At 33.4% G+C, this 25,150-nt stretch overlaps 4 protein-coding genes across 4 annotated transcripts; 2 read left to right on the top strand and 2 right to left on the bottom strand.

The window, feature by feature from the left end:
• Positions 1-30: 30 nt before the first annotated feature.
• On the top strand, positions 31-5,755 carry LOC100809415 (alpha N-terminal protein methyltransferase 1). Its single transcript, XM_006584936.3, has 8 exons — positions 31-298; positions 427-574; positions 859-917; positions 1,899-2,018; positions 2,986-3,087; positions 3,897-3,951; positions 4,846-4,943; positions 5,363-5,755. Exons 1-8 carry the CDS (start codon positions 173-175, stop codon positions 5,486-5,488), a joined length of 834 nt encoding a protein of 277 aa, XP_006584999.1. The 5' UTR covers positions 31-172; the 3' UTR covers positions 5,489-5,755.
• A 3,621-nt stretch (positions 5,756-9,376) lies between these two features.
• On the bottom strand, positions 9,377-11,387 carry PGIP4 (polygalacturonase inhibitor protein). Its single transcript, NM_001250937.2, has 2 exons — positions 10,647-11,387; positions 9,377-10,544 (listed from the first exon to the last, which is right to left on the bottom strand). Exon 2 carries the CDS (start codon positions 10,522-10,524, stop codon positions 9,523-9,525), a length of 1,002 nt encoding a protein of 333 aa, NP_001237866.2. The 5' UTR covers positions 10,525-10,544; positions 10,647-11,387; the 3' UTR covers positions 9,377-9,522.
• A 672-nt stretch (positions 11,388-12,059) lies between these two features.
• On the bottom strand, positions 12,060-13,170 carry PGIP (polygalacturonase inhibitor protein). Its single transcript, NM_001317622.2, has one exon. The coding sequence runs from the start codon at positions 13,140-13,142 to the stop codon at positions 12,144-12,146; it is 999 nt and encodes a 332-aa protein (NP_001304551.2). The 5' UTR covers positions 13,143-13,170; the 3' UTR covers positions 12,060-12,143.
• A 4,917-nt stretch (positions 13,171-18,087) lies between these two features.
• On the top strand, positions 18,088-20,227 carry LOC100808870 (probable N-acetyl-gamma-glutamyl-phosphate reductase, chloroplastic). The gene is given in 7 exon segments (XM_041018015.1): positions 18,088-18,319; positions 18,697-18,756; positions 18,758-18,805; positions 18,995-19,077; positions 19,202-19,256; positions 19,367-19,438; positions 19,777-20,227. Coding segments are annotated over 7 exon segments (555 nt in total). The 5' UTR covers positions 18,088-18,154; the 3' UTR covers positions 19,849-20,227.
• Positions 20,228-25,150: the final 4,923 nt, after the last annotated feature.

Here is a 25,150-nt window from a genome sequence, read left to right as displayed (position 1 = left end):
AAAATTTTAACGCTGAAGAATAGAGAGACAGAAGAAGAATTTGGGCTCTTATGACTATGCGTGTAGTTGCGTTCCTTCTTTTTCTCTATTGAGCACTCGCACTCGCACTTTGGGACTCACTGCTTCGTGCTATTCTTCTTTTTCTTTCCCCTCTTACCGGAAAACAAGCTGCATGGACGCCGCCGGCTTAGATTCCGATGGCCGTGAATTCAAAACCCCCGAGGACATGTGGAGGGAACAGGCGGGTGACCCTAGCAAGAAGACCCAGTGGTATCGCGACGGCGTCTCCTACTGGGAGGTACCTCTCCTCTCATTCTCTTTCTCAATGGGTCTTTGTTTTACAGACAAAGACATGAAATTTATATATTTACTTTCAGTATGTTGTTGTAAAGTTTGGTTTTTGGTTTTGTTTGTTTGTATGGACAGGGTGTTAAGGCAAATATGGATGGGGTATTGGGAGGGTTTGCAAATGTGAACGAGCCTGACATAACTTGCAGTGAGGATTTCTTGAACATTCTCTTCTCTGAACGTTTTCATGCTGCTGATGCCAGACACCAACCACTTGTTGTTCTTGGTACTCACTCTTTGTTCTTGAGCCCCACTTGTGAGAATCAATGTGGTTCTTGCTGATGTGATATTGTTTCATAGATTTTCAAATCGAATAAGATTTTATCTGGGGTTTTACTTTATCTTGTTCCTTCTTGGGAAAGATGGCTATTGCGTTTTAGTTTAATTTCCAGAGTGTTTTTGGGAGCTGTGAAATTTTGTAGCTGATTTCGTTGAATTTAACATAAGAAATGCTTTGAATATTTCTTTTTTGTACATGGAAGATCTAATCAGCAAACTCTTGAATTTCAGATTGTGGTTCTGGCATTGGCAGAGTCACCAAAAATCTGTTAATAAGATACTTCAATGAGGTTTGTCAGATTTACCTTCTTTACGTATATTTTCTGTGAGTCAATCTACTGGCTTGTCATACTCCAAGCATCTATTGTTCTTTTATAGTTGCTAACTGATGCTTATTTTGAGTAATTACTATTGGTGCTACAATTCTAATGAAAAGTCAGTGGAGCATCTGCTGTTTTGATGTTTAAAATGCCAAGAATATTTTGGTACTTTTCTTGTCTGGGATTATGCTTATATTTGATAGGTAACTTAATGTTGGCAATTGGCATGTTTGAGAGAGGACAAACTTAATGGAGAATTAGTGGGATAATGATGCTGTACTCTTCCTTTTTTTATTTAATATGCCGTTCATGTAAAGAGAAATATAGTGAAATTATCAGGAAATTTGTTTTTAGGTGCTTGATTGAATCTTTTTTGGATCATATTATTCCACTTTGGCTATTTATTTTCAAAACCATAGTGGTAACTAGCCTCTATGTCCGTAGATTTGAAGTGTACTGCTGGGTATAAGCCTACCCAGCTCTGGTTGTACCAAATTTATTCATTGTGGTCAGGGGTGGGATCAACTCTACTTAATGTGTAATTGTGTATTAATCAAGGCTTAACAGCTTTTGGGATATCAAGCAATTATCCTATTCAGAAGGATAAGGAAAAGAAGAAGCAGGGATTGTGATATAGAGCAGAATCTATAATACATGGGTTTGGGTTGAGCTTATATGGATTTGTTGTCTCACGATGGAGGTTAACCTAACTTATAAACAGGTCATGCTAGCCTTTTAGGTTGATTTATATAACTATTCTGGCTGTGTTCAGGTTGAGCATTTTAGTGCCACAGCCTTGTTCTAACAATGAAGATACACTATCTTAAACATGCTCCATTTGAATTCCTAGCTTGCTTCTGAATTCTGATATTGATGGCCTTACCTGATATGTCAATGTCTGTACCTCTTTCATTTTTTGCTTCGCTCATTCTTGTTTTCTCTAAAATTCAGGTTGATCTTCTGGAGCCAGTATCACATTTCTTAGAGACTGCACGTGAAACTTTGGCTCTAGGATGTCAGACAAATTCAGATATGCACAAAGCAGTTAATTTTTACTGTGTTCCTCTTCAGGTGTGTTCTTCATCTTCATGTAAATGACAGCATCTTTCTTTCATTAGGTTTGATAATTGATATTATATGGGTGTAAATAGAGTGTGGAATTCATATTTAAACATGTCACCTCCCTGCCATATATTCCCCATAGAATGAGTAAGTAAGAATAAGTTGGTCGTTGTGAACACTATTTAAACAACAACTAGCATAACATTTTGGAGACATTACCCTTTTCTGAGTTCTGATTGATGTACCTTTTTCAAGTTGAAATATTGAATTGAATTAGACACTAGCCTTATTTCAATGCTGTGCATGTGCAACCTGGTGCTATAAAGCTCCTGCCATGTGCAGCCCATCCCTAGCCCCCCCCAAATCTGTCTCTGCAAGCACATAACTACCTACCTGGAAACAGGTATTCATCATTGTTTTTGATTGAATAATAGGAAGAGTAGCTTTTCTTTTAATTTTGAGATGTTACTTCAATAGTTCAGACTTTTAAATGGACCTCTGTATTATGTTTTTCTTTTATTAACACTCCAGTTATTTTTCTTTCCTTATTTTTTGGCTGTAATGGGCAAGCAATTTTTCACAGGCAATATTTGGTGTGTGCTTTACTTTTATGAACTCTCATATTTAACAAGTAAATGAATATCTGGAAACTTGCATTTATCTTCATAAAGATGTAGGCATTGGAGCAGCTACATATTGGTTTAAATACTTGTAGAGACCTTCTACAATACTTATAATAATACAACTTCAATGTCTGCTCTGCCTCCCTCTATGTGTACCTACTCTGTCTTCTGCTCCCAAAATAATTAAGTAAATATGTATTTTGTGGCCATTCATACACATGATACTAAAAGCATTCAATTTAATGTGGCATCTCTGGCACTTTTGATATTTGTCTAGACTTTTATCATTTTGGAACCACTATTTGCCCATTCTTCAGTAAGTTATTGAGCACCTCTTGCTGTCCTTCTTTTAGGATTTTACACCAGATACTGCAAGATATGATGTAATATGGATTCAATGGTGCATTGGTCATCTTACAGATGAAGATTTTGTTTCATTTTTCAAGAGAGCCAAGGTAAGTTGTCCTTTATTTGATTAATATCCTCTGCAGATCAGGGTATTTTATTAATTGGAGTCAAGGTATACATTTAAAAAAAAAAAAATTGGATAAGGAAAGGTTCCACATAATTAAGTATTTGCTTGAGGTTTCAGCTTTGTCTACTAATAATTCTTTGGAATTCAAAGATGTGTAGTGCATGCTTGATAAATTAATCTAGTTTATTGATTATTTCTGCTCACCTACGATTCATACTGTTTGTTTTGGTTCACATTTGCCTTGGTGCTTGCTAGTAATGTGCAAGTCTTTCATTATTGCAGCGAATGAGATTAGATAGTATGAAACTAGTCACCATTTCTAAAAGTATGTGTTATATATACAGCTATTCATTATGAAGGAATTTTCTGTTTCTATACTATCAAAAAATATTCTCTGGCACTAAATGTTTGAATTGATTTTGTTTAGGATAAATTGTACCTCTTATTTGCAATTTGGCTATGTAGAAATATTTGATAATCTGAAAGTTTGTATATATATTTGATCTTATCACTATTAAAGATTGATGATTTGTTGCTTTTGTTGATTATCTTTAGCCATAAACTTAGGTTCATTATATTTGTAACCTTGTGATGGTTTTGTTGGATTCAACCTATTATACCTGTTTCAATTGATTGGTGCAGTCAATAATTTGTCTTTCTTATTTTGGGGGTTAAATCACATTATTATGCAGTATTTGCCTGCCATTATTATTTTCCCTAACTTGAATTGAAGTCATAAAAATATATCAATCTCATAGTTGTACTTTGATGGCATATACATTACTATAGGTTGGCCTCAAACCAGGTGGATTTTTTGTCCTGAAGGAGAATATTGCCAGATCTGGTACTTTCATCTTTGTTGCATTTCTGTCTTTCTAATCATACTGAATGATTTATTTCCTGCTTTTTGTTAAACTAATAAAATTAGTTCAGGCAGCTTTTCTGAGACCTATATCTCAAATTTGACTGTATTTAGTATTAGATTATACATTCATGTGCTCCTAGCCTCCTATGATATTCCCCAAACATGGAGAGTGCTGAGCAGAGCTATGAGGGATAATGTTTTATAGATGGGAGTTCGAGCAACAAGTTTAAGTTTATAAATTGATGTTAATATGTTAGGACAACACCACAAATAAACTTCCGTGGAGTTACTAGTTAAAGAGAAACCACACATGGAGAACTAATCATATTAGTAAGCTTTTGATCATTAGCTTTTTGAGGACAAAATAAGTTAATTTTAAGACACATTGGAACTTTTTTCAACCAGTTTCAAGCACAGTAGATTGGAGCTCAAGATTTTAAGTAACTCAGATGGGAATAGCTTTGTGGAGCCCATATTATATTTGTAACAAGCTTAAAGCTTAGTAAGCTTTAGTTTGAGGGCACTGTTAGAATATCTAATGGATATTCTAGAGGATTTTTAAACACCCTAAAAATATAATATCATGATAACTTAGAACTCTTTGGGTTGGGGTGTTTATATTGTTAGGGTGTTTAAAATCAAGACTCTTTATCATATTGGCTTCCAAAGTTCAAACAGTGGAGAGTGGCTCCCCTTCATAGACCCCCAACCAATTCCTTCCTCTTGTAAACTCCCAAGTATTGCCTTGAATGATGTTAATACAGTTTAATTTTCTTTACTGTCATCAATTAATTTATCCTTGCACCTTTTAGTTTAGGTGGAGGTTTACTTTATGGTTTTTTGGATCTTGTTTTCTTGCTTTGTTCCGTGCAGGATTTGTGCTTGATAATGAAGACCGAAGTGTTACAAGATCTGATTTGTACTTCAAAGAGCTATTTTCTCGATGTGGATTGCATGTTTACAAATCAAAGGTAAATTGCATATATACTAGGATTCTTTATGATATCTCATACATGATTGGAGATATTTTTAACAGCCTTTTGAAATTTTCAACATGGTCCCCTACTTATGACTAAAGAGGATACGGACATGTTTTAAATAAGGCAATTGATGAAGAATCGTATCTTATGTTTCCTGAAATGTTACATTATATTATCTGTGCTTCACGTTATTGTTCTGCTTGTAAAAGATGTTTCCACGTGCTGATGTCCTTCGTTTATGAACTTTTCAAGTTTTTTACCATAGGATTCCTTTGATGTCCTATCAATTGTGTCACTTATTTTTCATGACAGAACAATGTGATATATCCCTCATGATTTTTCTACGTGCTTTTCACCATTCCTTTTTTAGTTTCACTACTGTTTTCTAAGCTGCTGTTTTGTTCAATCAGGATCAGAAAGGATTCCCTGAAGAATTATTTGCTGTGAAGATGTATGCATTAACTACAGACCCTCCAAAGAAGGCTCCCCGAGCAAAATCCAAAACATCAACTAATAGACCTAGAACTATTATGTGATAAGGTTTTCAATTGGTCTTGAATATTCTTCGTAAACCATTTTTTGTTTCCAATTGGGAGATCCATGTTGTATAGTAGATAGTGATTTGTTTGAGTAATTAGCCATTAATCAGCTTGTATGTGAAATGCAATTTTCTGTTATCTCGGCCTACCCAAAGATTTATCCAAAGGTGAATTTTGAGTTGTTTTACCACCATTTTGATGGGACTTATTGATGAATCCTATTCGTGTAACATTTCTACTAGTACTTAAAGATATTTCTTACCTCTCCTTTTCTCTCCCTTCTAGAAACTCTTCATTTTTAACACAGCGTACCTGGTTGTATCTAGAAGCCTCCGATTGAATTGTTCATCAATGTACTTTTCTTTTCTTTCTTTCTTTTTTTTACGAAGGTTCATCAAACTTGATTTTTTTTTTTTATATTAAAAGGTTAATACAATAATACTACTATATGTAATATAAAAATATGTCTAATTTTATTTATCGATCTCAAAAGTACAATCTAAAACAAAGTGGTACAACGGTTGTAGCGTCATTTCTTTGGGAAGCCATCGAGCTCAGTTGCGTTGCGTCACCTTTTCCGTAGTCCACTGCGTTTGTCTTTACGCATGACGGGACAAGTCGTAAAGCGTATCTATGATGACATTTGTTGCACGAGTTCTCGCACAAATAATAGTAGTTGTCTATACACATTATTTAGTCTTCAAAATTATAAACAATATAACTTTAAGTAATTAACTAAAAATCACAAATTGTAATCAAATGACAGTATAGACTGTAAAATCTCTATATACACTATTTATTCATTTAAAAAAAGAATAAAAGAATATAATAAAAATAAAAAAAGTCCTACTTAATTATGATTAAGGATCATCTGCAATTAAACTTGTAATTGTAAGTTGTAACTTCATGGCATGCAGTTCAATTATATGGATATAAAGTTTTTATCTGTTTAAAAGCTGTTTTTTTTATTAAAAAGTAAAAATAGTATATTTCTTTGAGTTTAATGCAGTTCAACTAAATTTAGTGAGTTTGGTTAGGGTTTGGGGGATTGGGCCAACGAGGTTGTTTGCGCGGGAAATGTAGAGAAAATAGAGGTGGGGCAGGTTGCCGACGGAACGGGGGATAGGGTAGGGTTTGGGGAGGTTGAGGTCGGAGATGTCGAGGTTGTTGACTCGGTATGCTTAGGTATCGGTGTCGCAGGAGACACCTTATTTGGTTTTGCAGCAGTCGGTGGTTGGGAGCCAGGAAGAGAGAGTGATAGGGTTACCAAACTCTTTCTTGATTTGAAGGAGGGCTTCTTTGTCTTGTGGGTTGCATAGTTCTGAGAGTGCTGGAGTGAAGGATATAAGAACGCTCTCCTTTACATAATTATTAAAGAAAATTGGCAAGAAGATGGGAAAGAAAGAAAAAGCAAATCTACTATATATAAAAATCACTTATATGAGTGTGTAATGGAAAACGGTAAGGTACATCCAATTTTGGATGGAAAACAGTGGAATGAAAGGAAATGTAATAAGAAAAATGAAAATGATGGATGCATGAACACTATCATGATAGTTGATATACCTAGGGAGACAAAAAAGGTATAAGAATGATATGTAATATAATGCAATAAAAATAGAAAGATAATAAAAAAGGATTAATAATAATAAAGGGTTCGTAATTTAAGGTGTCCAAATATATTATTCTAAGAAAAAAAAAATGTGCTAACTGATTCTATGGAAAAAAAATTAGGATAGATATGAGATGAAAGAGAAAAAACAGTTTATATGTTTATAAAACGAGGAATTTTTAATTATAATTCTATTGAATATATATATATATATATATATATGGAGACGTCTCAGTGTATTCAAGTCCATATATTCAACTATTTTGTAGCCATTGGTTCACGTACGTGATAGTCTTTACCAGAAACATTCAAGTTAATTAATGTGGCCTTCTATGGCCCTTATGAAATTTGTTTTTGCTTTAGTATAATTTCTGCACCACTTTTGGTTAATTTATTCTTCGGTAATATTATATTGTTATGAGCACCTCCTGCTATCCTTCATTTTTCAAGATTGCAAAACGTAAGTCGTAATTTCTTTGATTAATATATTCTCATAACATCATGCTTGTATTAAAATAGTTTCAGAGTATCCTAGATGATCTCCCAAAATAGTCTCCACGTTTCTTTATATTTCATGTTTTGTTTTCCTTGTTTAACCAGGGTTAAGAATGTTCTATATATTAGCATAAATAAATAAAGTTTAGTGCTTTATTCTCCTGTATCATATGCTTAATAACAACATCAATGCAATTTTATTATTTATTCCTTTTTCTCCCTTTATACCTATTCCCAATAATTTCAACAAAAAATGTGATATAGTTGGGTTCCATCCTCTTGTAAACTTCCACATTAATATTGCCATGAAATACGTAATACGCACAATATAATTTTCTTTACTGTCATCAACTAATTTATTCATGCACCGTTCAGTTTAAGTAGAGGTTTCCTTTATGGCCGGTTTTGGATCTTTGTTTTCATGCTTTGTAGCGTGCAGGATTTGTGCTTGGTAATGAAGACCGAAGCGTTACAAGATCTGATTTGTACTTCGGAGAGATATTTTCTCGATCGATGTGGATAGCATGTTTACAAATCAAAGATGATTCTTTATGATATCTCTTGCATTCCAATTTTCTTTATTAGAAGAAGTTAATAAGAAATAAACTAAAACACGGTTTCCTGGAGATATTATTTTCAACAGCCTTTTAAAAATTTTAAATTCGTTTCCCTCCCCGTTCTGCAAGGTAAAATGACCAGACAAATCTGAACCAAAATTAAAGTGCATTTCTTAATTCTTACATCCTTTGTCTTTTTCTTTTTTTTGGGTAGGTTTTTTCTATTTTTAGTAGGTTCTTATCCTTTTATCATGGTCCCTTCATCTCCAGGACCAGGAGGATGCTGGATATACGACTTTCTCCAAGCTATCTTGTTTTCAAAAGATATTTTCATGTGCTAACGTCACGTACTTTTGTCTTTTTACCATAGGATGCCTTAATTTGATGTCCTGCAAATTCAGACACTTATGTAGTTGATTTTTTTTGTCAGAACAATATACATACATATATATATATATATATTAAAAGTCTCCCATATTATCGAGAGTCTCCTATCTTAATACATGTTTTTTACCCAATCCATTTCAAATTCGGCTTGTATTATATTGGGAGTCCCTCGTAGTATTGTTGAAATTTTTAAATACTTTTAATTTCCCTCCCCCGTGCTGCAAGGTAAAATGAATAGACAAATCTGAATCAAAGGTGCCCTTCTTATCTCTTACAGTTATCCTTTATCTTCATTTTTCGTGTATAATTTTTCTATTTTTACGTAGGTTCTCACATCCTTTGATTATCAACATACCCACAGGTTTATCTCTCCATCCGATCAAATTAGCCAAAGGTGTGTGTTCATAAGTCCACGTTAAAGTTTCAATCAATTCTTATCAATATCTGCGCCGAAATTAAGAACATAAATCCAGAATCTCTTTGATGTGAATTGAATTTGACTTAAGTATGATAATTGATGAAAAATCGAATCATATGTTGCATGAAAAGTCACATTTATTGTTCTAAAAATTTTACTCGGAATCGATGAGTTTTTCTTGACTTAGGTACATTGCAGTGATCTCATACTCATTGTAGGAAAGTTGACTTAGGTCAGCATTTCAACTTAATTAGTAACTTAGTCTCTAACCCTTACTTATTAAGGCGAGATAATTTGTTCGACAGATTGAGCTTAGAATTCAATTGAAGTGAAATTTCGTTCTTTTTTAGAAAAAGTATCGAGGAATATATTTTATAATAGTATTTGAAAATAGAGTTATTTATCAAAATAATATATTGAAAATAAAAAATTCCTACTAAATATATTATTGATGCAGTATACTTCACATTAGCTAGATTACGCATTATTATTGATGACATTAATTAAAACATAAGTCACACATGGATTAACTGCGACTTGTGAGTTGAATGATAAAACAACGTTAATTAACCAAAGTGCAAGCGGGAAGAGGAGAGCCACACAAGCACTTGTTGTGAGCATAGGAATTCACCTTAATTCTCTGCAAGTTGCCACCTTGCGGAATCTCACCACACAGATTGTTGTTACTCACGTTCAGCTTAGTCAGATGCTTAAGCGCCGTAAGTCCCTGAGGTAACGTTCCATAGATACGGTTATGCCTAAGATCCAAGATGGCCAATATCTCTGAAAACTCCACTTTCCCCAGGTCAAAAGCAAGATTGTTCTTCCCCAGATTTATCTGCACCGTGTCTTTCTCCGACCCAAACAGCACCGACGCGTCACCCTCCAGCATGTTCCGAGACAAGTCCAAGAACCGCAGATTCAGCTTCGCCAGCGTCGCCGGAATCTTCCCGGTGAGGCGGTTGCGGGAGAGCCTCATCAATATGAGCTCCTCGGAGAAGGAGCCGAAGGAGTCGGGGATGGCGCCGGAGATTCGGTTGCCGGTGAAGATCATTTCGCCGAGGTTGGGGAGCGAGGAGAGCGAGGCAGGGAGGTTGCCGGAGAGGTTGTTGTAAGAGAAGTCAATGCTGACTAGGGTTTTGATATGGGACAAGAAATCTGGTATTGTGCCAGAGACATTGGTGTATGTGATGTTGAGATAATTGAGGTTGGTGAGATTAGCGATGGAAGAGGGGATTGCGCCGAAGAAGTTTGTGTCAATGAGGTAAAGATAATTCAAGTAGGGAAGGTTGCCTATGGAGGGGGGAATAGGGTAGGGTTTGGGGAGGTTAAGGTGGGAGAGGTAGAGGATGTCGACGCGGCATGTCTGGTTGTTGCTGTCGGTGACACAAGCGACACCTTCCCAAATGGTGTCGCAATAGTCAGTGGTTGGGAGCCATGAAGAGAGTTTGGTTGGGTTGCCAAGCTCTTTCTTGATTTGGAGGAGGACTTGCTTGTCTTGGTTGCACAGTTTTGAGAGTGCTGGTGCAGAAAGGTATAGGACTATGAGCAAGACCATGATCATTCTTGCTTGCTCAGATTTCTCTGTCAGTGGCATCCACCAATCATATATATTCATACACTTTAGAATGCCATAAATTGAGGTTAAAAAGTAGATGGTTGATAAATATTTTTCATTGACCATACCTCTCTTTGGAGTGTGTCTCTTTCACGACAGCTAATTACTGCAATATGCTGCTATCGTCAACTCGTACAATATTTTCACGTGCTAATGTCGTCCTTCTTAAATGTCCTGTTAATTTACTCATTTTCTTGATAGAATAATATATATAGAGAGAGAGAGAAAAGGAAAAGGAAAAAAATAATGAATGTAATAAAAAAAAGAGTAAGAGAAAATTGGGATAAAAAAAAATGGATAGAAAAGAATAATTTTGCTGTATATATTGGCATCAGTACTCGACGTCGCTTTCCCCGGTGATATTTCGTGACAGCTAATTGCTGCTACATCTATTGTCAATTTGCGCAGTGAATATAGGTCAAGTTTGTACACTCTCCACTTTGAGTGTGATCTTATGGATATAGATTTCAATTGGATAAAACTTATGGATATAAGCAGGTTCTAATAGCTTTTTTTTACAAAAAATAAATAAAGTAATAAAAAAAATATAAAACGCGCTTTTGACCTACATATACAACGTAAACATTTTCGTGCTCACATTAGCACTTATGTTTAGATTTTTTTTTTTTAATCAGCAATGAATTTCATTTCAAACGGAACAAATTGTGCAAAGAAGTACAAGAAGAGTGTGCAATATAATTCAACACTCAAAGTGGCCACATTAAAACTCTTATTATTTTTTTCCTTTCTAAAATTAAAACTTTTATTTTAATTAGCAAAGCAACCCAAAAACTATTTGAATTAATATACCTAAATGTTTATGAATGACTAAATTTCGAAAGCAAATCCTTTTCCATAAACTGATAAAAATAAACGATTACTTTTTAAAATAAATCTTGTTTAAGTTTTATGAAATTACTATAGCTCATTTTAAATATTTAATAGAACGGTATACTTACTACTCAAACTTGAGACATTTACATGTTGTAAGATGTGACGAAATAGTTTAAGTAGTCTTTGAAATAATTGAAAACTATTTTTCGAGATAATTGTTAAATCAAATTAGATTTAAAATTTAAACTAAGAATATGTTTGAAGGGAATAAAAAATTAAGAAACGTATAGGACTATAAAAGCATATTAAGGAACTATTATTGAATGAAAGAGTTTTTAGGATTTCTTATTGTATGAAAACATTTTCTTAACAACTTATTTCTTTTAATTTATCTTTCTAATTGAATTTTAAATAATTTGTCAATAACTAGAAACAATATTGTATTATAATATCTTAAATTTTAAATATAATTTATATGCTTAAAAATATTTATTTACCATAAATTTTAATTATAATATAATTTATATATTTAAAAGTATTTATTTATTATAATTATAATTATAAAAGTTAAGCATATATTAATGAATAATCTAAAATAGTATTAGCAAAGTAGTCCAAGCACGCCACAGTAATACTTTGGGTATTTACCTTTTGAATATGACTCTATTATAACGTTTAATCCCATCCGTTCTTATTAATCCAAGCTAGGGTTGAAAATAAAACACTTGTTATTAAGTGCATGGTGGAAGAGGAGAGCCACACAAACACTTGTTATTGGCATAAGAAGATACGTCAAAACGTTGCATGTTCCCACCCTGCGGAATCTCACCACAAAGATCATTGAAGCTCACATTAAAACTGTGCAGAAACTTAAGCGCCGTAAGTCCCTGAGGTAGCGTCCCATAAATACGGTTGTTCCTAAGATCCAAGCCGTTCAAGTTCTTAGACAAGCCTACTTTCCCCAGATCAAAAGCAAGCATGTTCTTCGCCAGAAGTATCTTCTGCGTGTTTTTCTCCGTCCCAAACAACACCGACGCATCACCCTCCAGCATGTTCCGAGACAAGTCCACGAACGCCAGGTTCAGATTCGCGAACGTCGCCGGAATCTTCCCTGTGAGGCGGTTGCGGGAGATCGTCATCGACGTGAAAAGCTTCGAGAATGAGCCGTACGAGTCCGGGATGGCGCCGGAGATTTGGTTGCCGTCGAAGGTGATTCCGACGAGATTGGGCAGCGAAGAGAGCGAGGCGGGGAGTTTGCCGGAGAGGGTGTTGTAGGAGAAATCGAGGGTGACTAAGGTTTTGATTTGAGACAAGAAATCTGGTATAGGGCCGGAGACATTGGTGTGGGTGATATAAAGATAACGGAGTTGGGTGAGTTTAGCGATGGCTGAGGGGATTTGACCGATTAGGGTTGGGGTCCTGCTAATGGAAAGAAAATTCAAGTAGGGAAGGTTGGCTATGGAGGGAGGAATAGAGTAGGGTTTGGGGAGGTTAAGATCGGAGAGGTCGAGGTCGTTGACGCGGTATGTTTGGGTGTCGGTGTCGCATGAAACACCTAGCCATGTTCTGTTGCAGCAATCAGTGGTTAGAAGCCATGAGGAGAGAGTGGTTGGGTTTCCAAGATCTTTCTTGATTTGGAGTAGGGCTTGTTTGTCTTGTGGGTTGCATAGTTCTGAGAGTACAGAACTGAAGGATAAGACTAGGAGGAAGAGAATGCTTAACTTTGACATCTATCTTGAATGAATGTGATTAGTGTTTGAAAAATGAAGGAGGAAAGGATGTATATATATATTTTGATCCATCCAGGCACGTCTTTTTCGAACAATTCTACGGTCAAATTTCGCAATAAATGTAATGGAAGTGATCTTAATGGTCACGCTTGTACGCGCCCTCCACTGGGCTTGCGTTCTAAATGGATATAGGTTTCAACTGGCCAATACTATGGATACAGCCTATAGGTTTCCAATATCATTTTTAAATATACAATATTCTTTTCAAAAAATACACGTCTTTGACCTCATTAACATCTTGATGATCATCACTCATCACCACTTCTGTTTGGATAATCTACGCATAAAGTACTCTCGACATTTAAATTAAGTTTAAATGTGTTTTAAAAAAGCTAGTAAATGTCCTAAGGTGACCTAAAAAATATATCCTAAGGATACTAGTTAAAAAATTAAATGAGATATGCGAAATTGTATTGTTTATAATTTTTTTTACTCTTTCATGATTTTTATAATAATTATTTTTTCTTTTAATTTTTTAACCACAGTCCTAGCAAGAGTCAAACTTACATATAAAAAATTTACAATAATTTAGATATATTAATCAACCAATTGAACTAAATTTTCTTAATTCTTATTTTAATTAACAAGGAAACAAAAAAGTGTTTGAAATAATATAAGTAAATTTTTATAAATGACTATATTTAGAAGGTGATTCTTTATTATTTTTTTTAAAAATACTTTTAAAAAATTAATAAAAAGGTCATCATGTGTTCACTTAGGATGAAAAACTTAAGTGGATATATAAATCGAGGTGTAAGTTTTTCCTATGAGCTATTGGATGAAACAATACGTTAGACAATGGGTAGTTCTCAAAAACACTTTAGATGCAATTTCTTTTATAGAAAGCTTTTGATGAAAGTCCATTTTAATGTGAACACAAGTTAAATTAAAACAATTTTAGCGTCAAGTTAAGGTAGAAGGAATCATACTTTTGTAAGCCTTGAACACATATTTTTCTTGCATAGCTCATCAAACTCATTAGTCCATCAAGGTTTCATATCCATTATTATTATCATAACTAAAAAATATTTAGGGGCTTAGACATCTTTCATGTATTTGGTTCCAATATAAGCCTATATATATTTAACAATGTAATAAGGCAAACTCATTGGTAGAAAAAAGCTGGCTCTCGAATGAGGTGTTTAGACATCTTGATGAATTATATTTGTTTCTTATTAGAGGGAGTATCACATGCACTTTTGGTTGCTCGGCTTTTTTCCACACATGTTACATGCATAAATCAATGTTAATTAATGTTTTAGCTCGTTTTGTGATATATCAATATGTAATAGTCTTATGATAATTTGGGTACTTAATGCAATAATTTATTAGGTTATCATTTTGATTATTTTTTTAAAAATTTAAAGTACGGGTGGTGTAACATGCATGTTTGTAAGGTTGTGTGATGTCCACTTACACTTGTTGAGAAATTTATTGTAAGTGACAACAAAATACAAATCAAATTCTACTCAGTTTCTGTTAAAAATATTTGTTGTATTGTTATGTTTCGATCTTCTTCTCTTTGGATTCTTATTCATACGAATCCATTGTGGTTGTGTGCTAGTATTTTGACTGCATTGTAGTTGCTATAGTCCTTTTCTAGCTACTTATGTGTTATTTTTTGCTTAGTTTGTGTTCATGGTCTTTTTTAATATAGCTTGCAAATTGTATTGAATCTAATAATCCATTCATTTTGAGATTACACTTTCGCATGTGTGTGTAGTTGCTCTACATGATTCTAGGGGCATCAAGCTAAACTAACTTCTGCCCGGCTTAGGAATAGGAAATAATACAACGTAAAATATATCATTACTAAAAATCATGATTTAACACCTTTTTATTTAGATTAGTTTTTAAAAAATCTATGTGATTAGTTTTTAAAAAATTGATGTGATGTAAAAAAATAAGCAGTAACATTTTTTAAATTAATTCCAATTTTTTAAAGATGATTTCATAAAAATCATCTTTAATAAAAAATATTAAAGATAATTTTTATAAAATCATTTTAAGTTGATGATGATTAGCAAGACAGTTTTTAAAAAATCATATTTATTTTAAGTAATGATGATTTTATAAACATCATCTTTTAAGTTTATATTTATCTAATCTTTTCACTTTCTAGGAAAACTTCACTCTCTGTCTTAGTTTTAAAATTTGATCTAAAATGACTGGTTGGATCGATTTAACTGAAATTTGATGACATAATTGGACCAGTTTGATTATTGATTGATCATATATTTTGTTCGGAATAATTGGACCAGTTTGATTATTGATTATTGATTGATCATATTCAGAAGATTAATGTCTTTGTTGTTCGTGCTCCCTCATTTGTTATAGGTTTCATTTATATTCTCCTGGTGTTGGCAACATGCTTATTAATTTGTTGACATTGCCAGTTTATGTTTGTGTTTGTTTAAACCCCAGATATACTGACTAAAATTGCTAATAACTTCTATCAGTACAAGAAAAACAGAACAAACAGGGTAATACTTGTTAATTGTAACCTGTTAAATCATTAAAAGACCATTCAACTAAATGGATTGGACGCGAAGTTATTACAGATAACCATCTTAATAATCTTAACGAATTCCAGAATGTTTGAGGAGCTTTTGAAATTGTTTGAGAATGAAAATTATAGATAGTTAAATAAAAAAGTTATTAGAATTATAATAATCTACCCGAGACTTTTATCTATAATAATAAATTAATTAGAAATGGATGGTAGTTATTTATTTGTGTGAAGTGATAATTTGTAAATAAAGTAACTAAGGAGAGGAGGGTATTGCTCCGTGGTTTACTTATCTAGCACCTAATGCTCCGTGGTTTAAACAAGAACTGCTTAATAATACTAGTATGAGCACCAAGAGACACCCCATTTGAGTTCTTGAAATTGACATGATTTTCCCCACTATCTTCAAAGACCATACTATTCTTCCTTAGTAGCTTCCCTCAGCAAAAGTTGGATAATAAAGATCAAGATTTGAGACACCCCTTGATGTTAACACACCAGAAAGTTGAGAAGAATGCTGAGTTTAAAATAGAGATAACTGTTTCTCATTCTTACATGTGTAAAACATAGGTCTGTTCATCACAAAGAAGAAAGATCAAGGAAATTTAATGAACCAATGGTCAAGCTCGTGTCCCAATCAATTAGTAATGTCATACAGTATGAATTTACAGATGTATATGGCAGTTATATGGCAGTTATAAGTATGAATTTAAGGCATGTATATGGCAGTTATAAGTATGAATTTATTGGATTAGTTGTTATTTTAATTTTGTGGTATTTAAGATGTTTTACAGAAACGTTTGAAATGATGAATGCTGATTTAATATTTTTTAGGATCCATCAATGTGAGGGTATTTTGGTTTTCTTAGAGATTTTGAAAATGATATTTTATTGACTATACTGTGATAAATAAAAAAAAGGTTGTCTTTTTTTAATAAAAGGGTATGGAAGTAGTAGGATTTTTAATGGCAAGAAAGATTCAGATTTAGTGTTCTTACATGGTTTTATTAGATTGATCTAGGAACTAAATTTTGGTGTACTATTTCAATTGAGATAGGATAAGTATAGAGGACTATAGCAGTGTTGGTTATAAGTGTTAGGCCATATTGTCAACTGGATCTTTGTATATATGGATCTCCTGATATGATTCTTGTTCTTGATCTTCTTCCTATCAACTATGATACACTACTACTGAATTTCTCAGTTTGAAACCAGACAAAGATGACAACCATATGCTGCTTCGAAGAATCATTGTGTAGTGTAATCAATAATTAAATGTGTCAAGTAAATTCACCTATGCTGCTTTCAAGAATCATTGTGTAGTTTAAAAATGCAACCAGTGTCAATTCCAAGTAAACTATGATCAGATTGGGTGCAGGACAAGTTTGTACAACATTCCATACTTGTTCTTGCCAACAATGTCTACAGCTATGCCTTGTAGTGTCACACCCTAGGCTCTAGCCCATCAAGACTCTAAACCATCACATGCTGACAGAGACCAAGAGAACAAGACCAAACCAAGATTAAAAAAACTCTCATATTGCCATCAAAGATAAATGAAAGGTTTTATCAAACAAATCAAATAGAGAAAAGTTTCTAAGCACCAATATAAGCAAAGTAACAAAAACCAGTAAGATCGTTTATATATGGATGATGTGTTTGGAACCTAAACCAAACTTATGCATACCCACCTTGAACTAGCTGTCCTCTGTTCAACAATGACCTTTCTCCCACTACGCCAACCAAATGCAGTGGCAATGTTGGGTTCACTATGTGACAAACTAACATAATTGACAAAATAAATTCAAACAAGAAACAGTTAGTACTTAGTAAACATTTTTACAGATTTTAGTGGTACCTGTTTCCCAAATTATACTACAAAAAAAAGCTAATATAATAAGAATTGCACATTTTACCTTACACTATTCTGTGTTCTCTTCTTAAATTTCTTCTTGTTGTAACAGAAAGTATTGTAAACATGTGAAAATAAAATTGCAAAATAATTCTATGCTCAAAACTGCAGAAAGGAAACATATACCTACATATTCAAGAAATAAAATAAGATAGTAACATGCAACTAGAGATAATATAACATTAGTATTCAAATTAACATCTCATGAAAATAAACCTAAGAATAATATTACTCAATGTGTGTTTAGTCAGGCAAAGAAGGTTCTTGCCTATTTTCTATGAACCTCTAATAGGAAAGGTGAAAAAAAAAGGCAAACACTGACATCCCCATATCAAGTGGCAGTACACCTGGTCTTCATATGCTTCTCACTACCAAACACTTGTATGTATGACATTCATTTTGCCTACTCGCTCTTTATTATAGCAATGTTTCGTTAGTAATTATTAGTATGCGGGACACGATTTTGTTTTCATTCTGTCACTTTTTCTTATTCTTTTTTTGGTGGGTAAATGTGTTTGATTCTCAAAGTTTATGTTGTTGTTGGACGTTGGTATTGTTCAGGGGTTTGGAAAGGTGAGAAAGCAACGAGATGGGAAGCTACTTGTCAAGGGTTCAAGCAAGAGTTTGAACCTAACTTCATCGCAAAATGAGGTTCGTGTTGATGTGCTTGGAGCTAGTGGCTACAGTGGTTCTGAGGTAAGCTACATGGCACAATCGTTCTGAGTGTGCTTCAATCATAAATGTTTCTATTTTAGTTTAGTATTGATTCATTTTTATACATGGCATTATGATTTATATCTTTGTAATTTCCTTCTCATACTGGTTCTATTTACCTTATAATTTTCTCTGTAATTAAAATTTACTAATTTAAGATGAGCGGAATACTTGCTGCTATATTGGAACATACTTTCAAATGTTTAAATAGTGTGGAGTTATGGACCCTATGGAGTTTGAACATACTTTCATTTCTTTAAAAGTTAAGCAAACACTATTCTGAGGTAAGCAAGTTGATGTCACTGTCAGTTTTGATCTAGTGTTTCTGTGTTGTGATATTGTAATACTTTTTTGGTTAGGTTCTGCAACTGTTGGCAAATCATCCACAGTTTGGGATTGCACTGATGACTGCTGATAGGAAAAGCTGGGCAGCCAATCTCTTCTGTATTCCCACATTTGAGCACTTGGGTTTGGGTGTGTTATCTTGTTTTGCTTCTTCTAAGTGAAATTTACATATCTTTTGGTTGATGATTATGGAGGTTGTTGTTATTCTCAATCATCATTTTCTTGAGCAATCCTCATGGCGTGATTATGAAATATGCATGTCGGTGCATTGTTATGTAAATTACATAATTTGAACTTAATCCATGTTTGCAGGACTTGCCAGATTTGATTGCAATAAAGGATGCCAACTTTTCTGATTTGGATGTTGTATTCTGTTGTTTGCCTCATGGAACTACTCAGGTTCTTTCTTATGTCTTTTGAGTTTGTATTTCCCTGAGTTTGCGAAGAGAGCACTGGTTAAAGTATATCAAATATCAATGCTTAAAAGTTAAGACTATTCCTTAGATTTTCGTCTTGTTTCCAAGAAATTATTAAAGGCCTAGCAAAGGACTTGAGGATTGTTGATCTTTCTGCAGTATGTTTTAAATAACTTTTGTCTCTTTTAATTTTTTTTCAAAAGCAAATCATTATACAGTATGAACAAATTTTTGCTTCATATCAAAACTGTAAATGACAATTTTGTAGGATTTTCATCTAAAAGATCTTTCTGAGTATGAAGAGTGGTATGGTCAGTAGCATAGAGCACCAGATTTGCAGGTGGGACCTCTTGTCCTCTTCAATTACACAAGGGTCTAGTTTATCTAGGTCCACCTTAAATCGGTATTGCACTTTATCAACTTATACTATAGACTTTGATGTTGTCATTCATTTCATCAAATCTCACGTAGCAAACAGTTGGACCTTTTCTAAGTTAGAATTTCAAAAGGTATATATTTGAGAAAGCACAATGCAATCACTTTTTATGAATTTGACTAACTTATCAGCTTTTATCTCTGTTTATATATGAGAATCTTGAATCTCAAGTTGAAACCACTTTTCTGCTTGTTGTATAATTTTATTTTTAATGCTGGGTTAATCTAGCTACCTGTATCCAGAAAGAAGCTATATATGTATGGATTGACAGAGGTTTTAAGGGAGGAAATAAAGAATTCACATCTAGTTGCTAATCCAGGTTGTTATCCAACTTCTGTTGAACTTCCTCTTGTCCCATTGATAAAGGTAAGCATGTTTACTTTGCACTACACAGTATGTAGAATAAGTGAATTTTCCTTTTAAGAAAATGGCGTGTGATTAAAATGCTAAAATTAGTATAAAATTGTGTTCTAAATTTCTAATGATTCTGTTGTGACTGTGACTTGTATCTACTAGCCTTTGCCTTGCCTTGGCTTAAAATTTATGGTCTAGTGTGTTAAGCTTCATGTACTTTTAAGGGAATCAATGTTTCAGATATGTGAAGAGACTGATAGCTCTGCTACAATGACTATTTTTTAGATTGCCCTTTTTTAAACTTGTTTTTTCTCCTTTTGTTTTTCCTTGATGATTTGATTTCTTATCCTCCAATCTTTTGTACTTTTATCTTTTTCTCTAAACAAATTTCTTCTTTCATCAATAAATAAAACTATGCATATTTGCATTTATTCAATAACATGAATGATTGAACATTTATAGCACAAAAGGGAGGAGTATTGAAGATATGTTGTTGTCCATATAGTTTGCATTAAAAGGCATTACATGGCTATAGTGATATTACTGCTATCATGCTATGCATTTACATCTATCTACTGGATTGGTGAAAAATATCCAGGATTCTGGATAACAGATATTTGTATCTGTTTATTATTCTATTGCATGTCTTCCTCAATGTTTATTTATTTGAACTGGTTTTTGTGTTCTAAGCATTTCAATGGTTTATTATTCTACAGATTGGGTTGATTCATTCTCTATATTTTTCATTCACTCAAGGTATTCCTCATTAGGGCTATGCTTGTAATTATATCAAGTTGTAATTATATGCATTTAATATTTTCTCACGGATCTCTTCTATGAGCTACTACAAATGTAAAAGTCCTGGATGTATGGTAACGAAACATGTGGAAAGGGCTTCACACAATCTGAAATATGTTCTTACTACTTATGAGGGAAAGCATAATCATGAAGTGTCCACTGCTAGAACCAACAATCAGGTGTCTGTAGTAGTGATTGCTGATCCTCGATCTTATCAATGGACATAAACCGCTGCCATCACTAGATTTCAGATGCAGACAGTTGATGCAGACAGTAGTGAAAATTCCAGATGGGTTTTTCCTCACGGATCCCTGGTACCATACTAATACTCGAAGTTATTCTCTTGCCAGTTATAGATTGATGATATAATTCATTAAGCTTTAATGAGTATTTTGTATCACTAGCCATGTAAGTATTGTTTTGATCGTCAAATAGGTGAATGATGTAGCATCATGTTTATTTAATCATCCATCAATTTATTGATTGAGTTCTAACCTCCGGTTTGGAGAGTTGTCTATTGGTGATGTGTCTCTTACATCCTTTTTTTATACATGTGCCTTGGGTGTGCAGTTCACCAACATTTAGTTTATTAAAAAATCAAAATAAATAAAATTCGTTTGGAAAATTCCAGGTTGGGTTTGCTGTAAATTAAAGAATATATATATAAACATGAGTTTTTGAAGGTTTTTAGAAAAATCGTTTTAGAATCTTGATATTTTTAAAAAAATTTAGACAATAAATAAAATAACCTAAGATGCTTTTGAAAAATATATGTAGGCAAAGACATACTAAGACAGTTTAAAAATTGTCATGAAAAGTGTTCATTTTTTATGATGATGATTTCAAAGACGATTTATAATTATTGATGTAAGACGTTAATAACTAACTTTGAAGGATTGTTTTTAGCAGTGTGCGAATCTTTTTCCACGAAAAATATCTAGAAATTTTTTGCAGATTTTGTTGTGAGTAAATTTTCACGGGAATTTCCTATGGAATTTCCAGTAGATCAAGAAATTCCTTGCAAATTTTTTTCTGGCCATTGTAATTATTGGGTTTTTCCTCTTGTAGATATAGAAGTTTAAGAAATTGTTTCATTTTTTTTTTTTGGTTTCCTATGGAATTTTTTAAGGATCGAATTCCATAACAAATATTTAATTTTATTTTAATAAAGTTGTAGGCAAATGCGTGGGTAAATTTTTATTAATTTTTTTTTGCAGATTTTATTGCGAATTTAAATCCACAGGAACTTTCCTAATTTTAGTGCTAGATTGAAGTCACAAATTTTGAGGTTAGTGTTTCATTTTAGCATTTACTGCTTTCCCAATTTATATCTCTTACTTTCTGTTCATTGTCTTTTTCGCATACAATTCTCTGTCATTGTGATGATTTCACACAGACTTGATTTCGCTCAATCTCTGTAGTGTATTTCAATTTGGATCAACAATGTGCATTTCGATTTTGCTCTTATTATCTAAAATGAATTTTGATTTTGCTCTAACTATGCATAATGAAATGCTTGATTTCTCTTTTGATTTTTCAATTTTTCACTATAGGAGCCAATATGTCTAATTTGATTGTAGAGTTCAATTTCATCTCTTTTAGTTTTATTTTGAAGCTCTGATTTTGTTTCATTTTCAATTATTACTCAGTCTTACACCCGGTTCCTCTGTCTCAGTCTGATTCAGGTTCAAACTTTTCTTCCCCTTTCGTGTTAGGTTTTTGTCTCAAAATTTCAAAGCTATAATTTTTTGTCAATTCAAATCTACGATTCGTCTTAATGGTATACCATTATGATACATGTACCGATGGTGACTTGTATTACAATTACTCAATTAACTTTATTAAGAGTGTTTTTAAAAAAATAATCTAAATTGTAAACAAATTTATTTTTATTAGTTATATTAATATTTTTTTAATTCCTCTTAAGTTAAAAGAGTCTTATAAATAGGAATGAAGGAAATATGTTGTTTTCATAAATGAAATAAAATCACTCAAAATTTGAATTATGTCTTCTTTTCTATATCCAAATTAAAACATTACGTTAATTAAAGAAAATACTCCCTCTGGTCATTTATAAACAACAAATACATTACTAGAATAATATTTTTTTACGGCGTAGTATCTAAGTCGATTATCCAGAATCGTCTTAGATAATGATGCGGTGACAAACTTGTAATTATCAAAGCTAAGAATAATTTTTTACAACGTAAATTCTAAGGCGGTTATAAATAACCGTCTGGGTGGCATTTTTGTAAATATAGAAAAAAGTTCAACGACGGGTTTGGACCAAAGCCGCCTTTGTTTTATTTTCCTCAAATTAGGGATTTTACAGCCATCCCTTTCCACTCTTGACCCAGCGTCCCCTTTGGTCTTCACCAAGTGTTGAAAGAGAAGTTTATGACCCATCATCACTAAGTCCTGTCGAAGAGAAGTCTGTGACCCATCACTAAGCCCTGTTCAAGGTGTGTCGTGCTGCGGTCCGATCGTATGAACTGGTAAGTACCCATGCCCTAGTGTTGCTTGCTTGAAAATGTGTAATGAATGACATTGTCAAGACACGGTTTTTGTTTCGCTGGTAGGTAGGGGCTTTTATTTTGCCTTTCTCGATTAGCAACACACGGACGAAGGACAGCTTGCTTGCGGCTTCGACATCTGCCAACCAAACCCTTAGTCATTTGGGATTTAAAGGTACCGCGTGTTCTTATTTTGAACCACATGTTTATGGTTTTATATTAACATATTAATACTATTAGTTAATAATAATACAATGTTTTGTTGTATGTCCCTTTTCTTTTGTCGTTCCTCTTGAACTTCTTCACCACTGTTTGAGGGTTCATTTTTCTTCTATATTATGTTGTTTATGAGAGGAAGGGCTTCTCTGAGAGGAGACGAACGAGTAGGGGCTGCACAAGAGGAAGAAGAGGTATCCGATTGATTGGAAAAGGTGTTGGTGTTGGTGTTTGAATATGGAAGAGGGTAAGATCAGAGTAGGCTTGATTGAGAAGTAAAAGAATTAATGGGTTTTATCATCTGGTTACATTTTATCATCTGGCTTGAGACTCGTGGGAGAGGACAATAGGATGTAGGATACATGTCGCAATGAAAACATCCATAGTGGGCACAATAGCAGACGGAGTCACAATTGTGGATCTGAGAAATTCTGCAATGCTATAGCTCTAGTGCGCTAAAGTTGCTATTTAAGAACATTTGAAGTTTTTATGATGTTTCAATCCACAGATGATGTACGATTGAGAAGTCAAATCAAGAGAAAATATAGCGATAATATTTTCTTGTAGAAAATATCATTGCAGATTTCTGTGTACTGCTGGAAATAACTTATACTGGCTTTTAGGTGATAAATGAGAGTGTTTCACTGATGGATTGCAGTGAATAATTAAATATCTTCACAAAATCATTCATAAAAAGGTGAAATAAAGGAAATAATTGTTGGAAGATGAAATTAACTGGATGACTGGAGTACATAAATTAAAAAGTAAATTAATAAACATAGACATTGATTGTCAGACATAATTAATTATATATATAGTTAATTTTCTTTTACACGTGATTAATAATCTCACGAGATTACTAATTGTCGGACATTGTTAGCTAGTTACAAAAATATAGTTAATTTTGTCTCGCAAGAAATTAAAACTTAAATAATCGTTAACTTTGTTTTACAAATAGCTAATTGCATTATGAGAATGAGGCTTTTGGGTGGACAAAATGGGATTTACAATTACAATTGTTCATTAATTAAACACATGCTATAGCGTCACTAGGTATGGCACCCGTGCGGGATGGGGGCAGGGAGTACTCTCCCACTTTATGCTCCTCCCCGTCTCCATCCCTTGCTTCCTGTGGTGGGGGTATTTTTTTATCTTGTCCTCGGCTTTTTGTGAGAAAAAAATGTCAAAAATTATAAAAAAAATAATATATTTTTTTTGTTTTATCTCAAATTTTCAACAATAATAAATTTAAGGTTTAATTTTAAGTTTAAAATATGATTAAAAATATCAAGGTTCAACAATAATAAATTTTGTATTTTTTTTACTAGTAAAATACTATATTAACCCTTATATAAGTAAAATTCTATCGGAGATACGGAGATCCTGTGGGACGGGAGCATAATCCACGTTCCCATTCCCACGGGAAATTTTTCTTGATCGCAGGCCCCAAATGGGATAATCCCCAAGGGGATTCCCAAAATTGCGAGGAGAATTGTCATGCCTAAGTGTCAGATATGCAACAATGTGAAATCGGTGTTAATTAAATTCTTAGCAAATGAGCTCAACATTATGAGAACACAGAAGATTTCTCTTATTCTTATACCCTTTTCCGGCAAGCGCAAATGAACTATGTTCAGTGGAAGTCTAGAACCGTTTGCGGCTTGGAAGAGGTGAGCCACACAAGCACTTGTTATGAGCATAAAAAGACTAATCAATTTCTTGTAACTTACCACGT

This window comes from Glycine max, chromosome 8, assembly GCF_000004515.6.
Source record: "Glycine max cultivar Williams 82 chromosome 8, Glycine_max_v4.0, whole genome shotgun sequence".
Taxonomy (NCBI): domain Eukaryota; kingdom Viridiplantae; phylum Streptophyta; class Magnoliopsida; order Fabales; family Fabaceae; genus Glycine; species Glycine max.
This window is presented reverse-complemented; position numbering and strand designations above follow the sequence as displayed.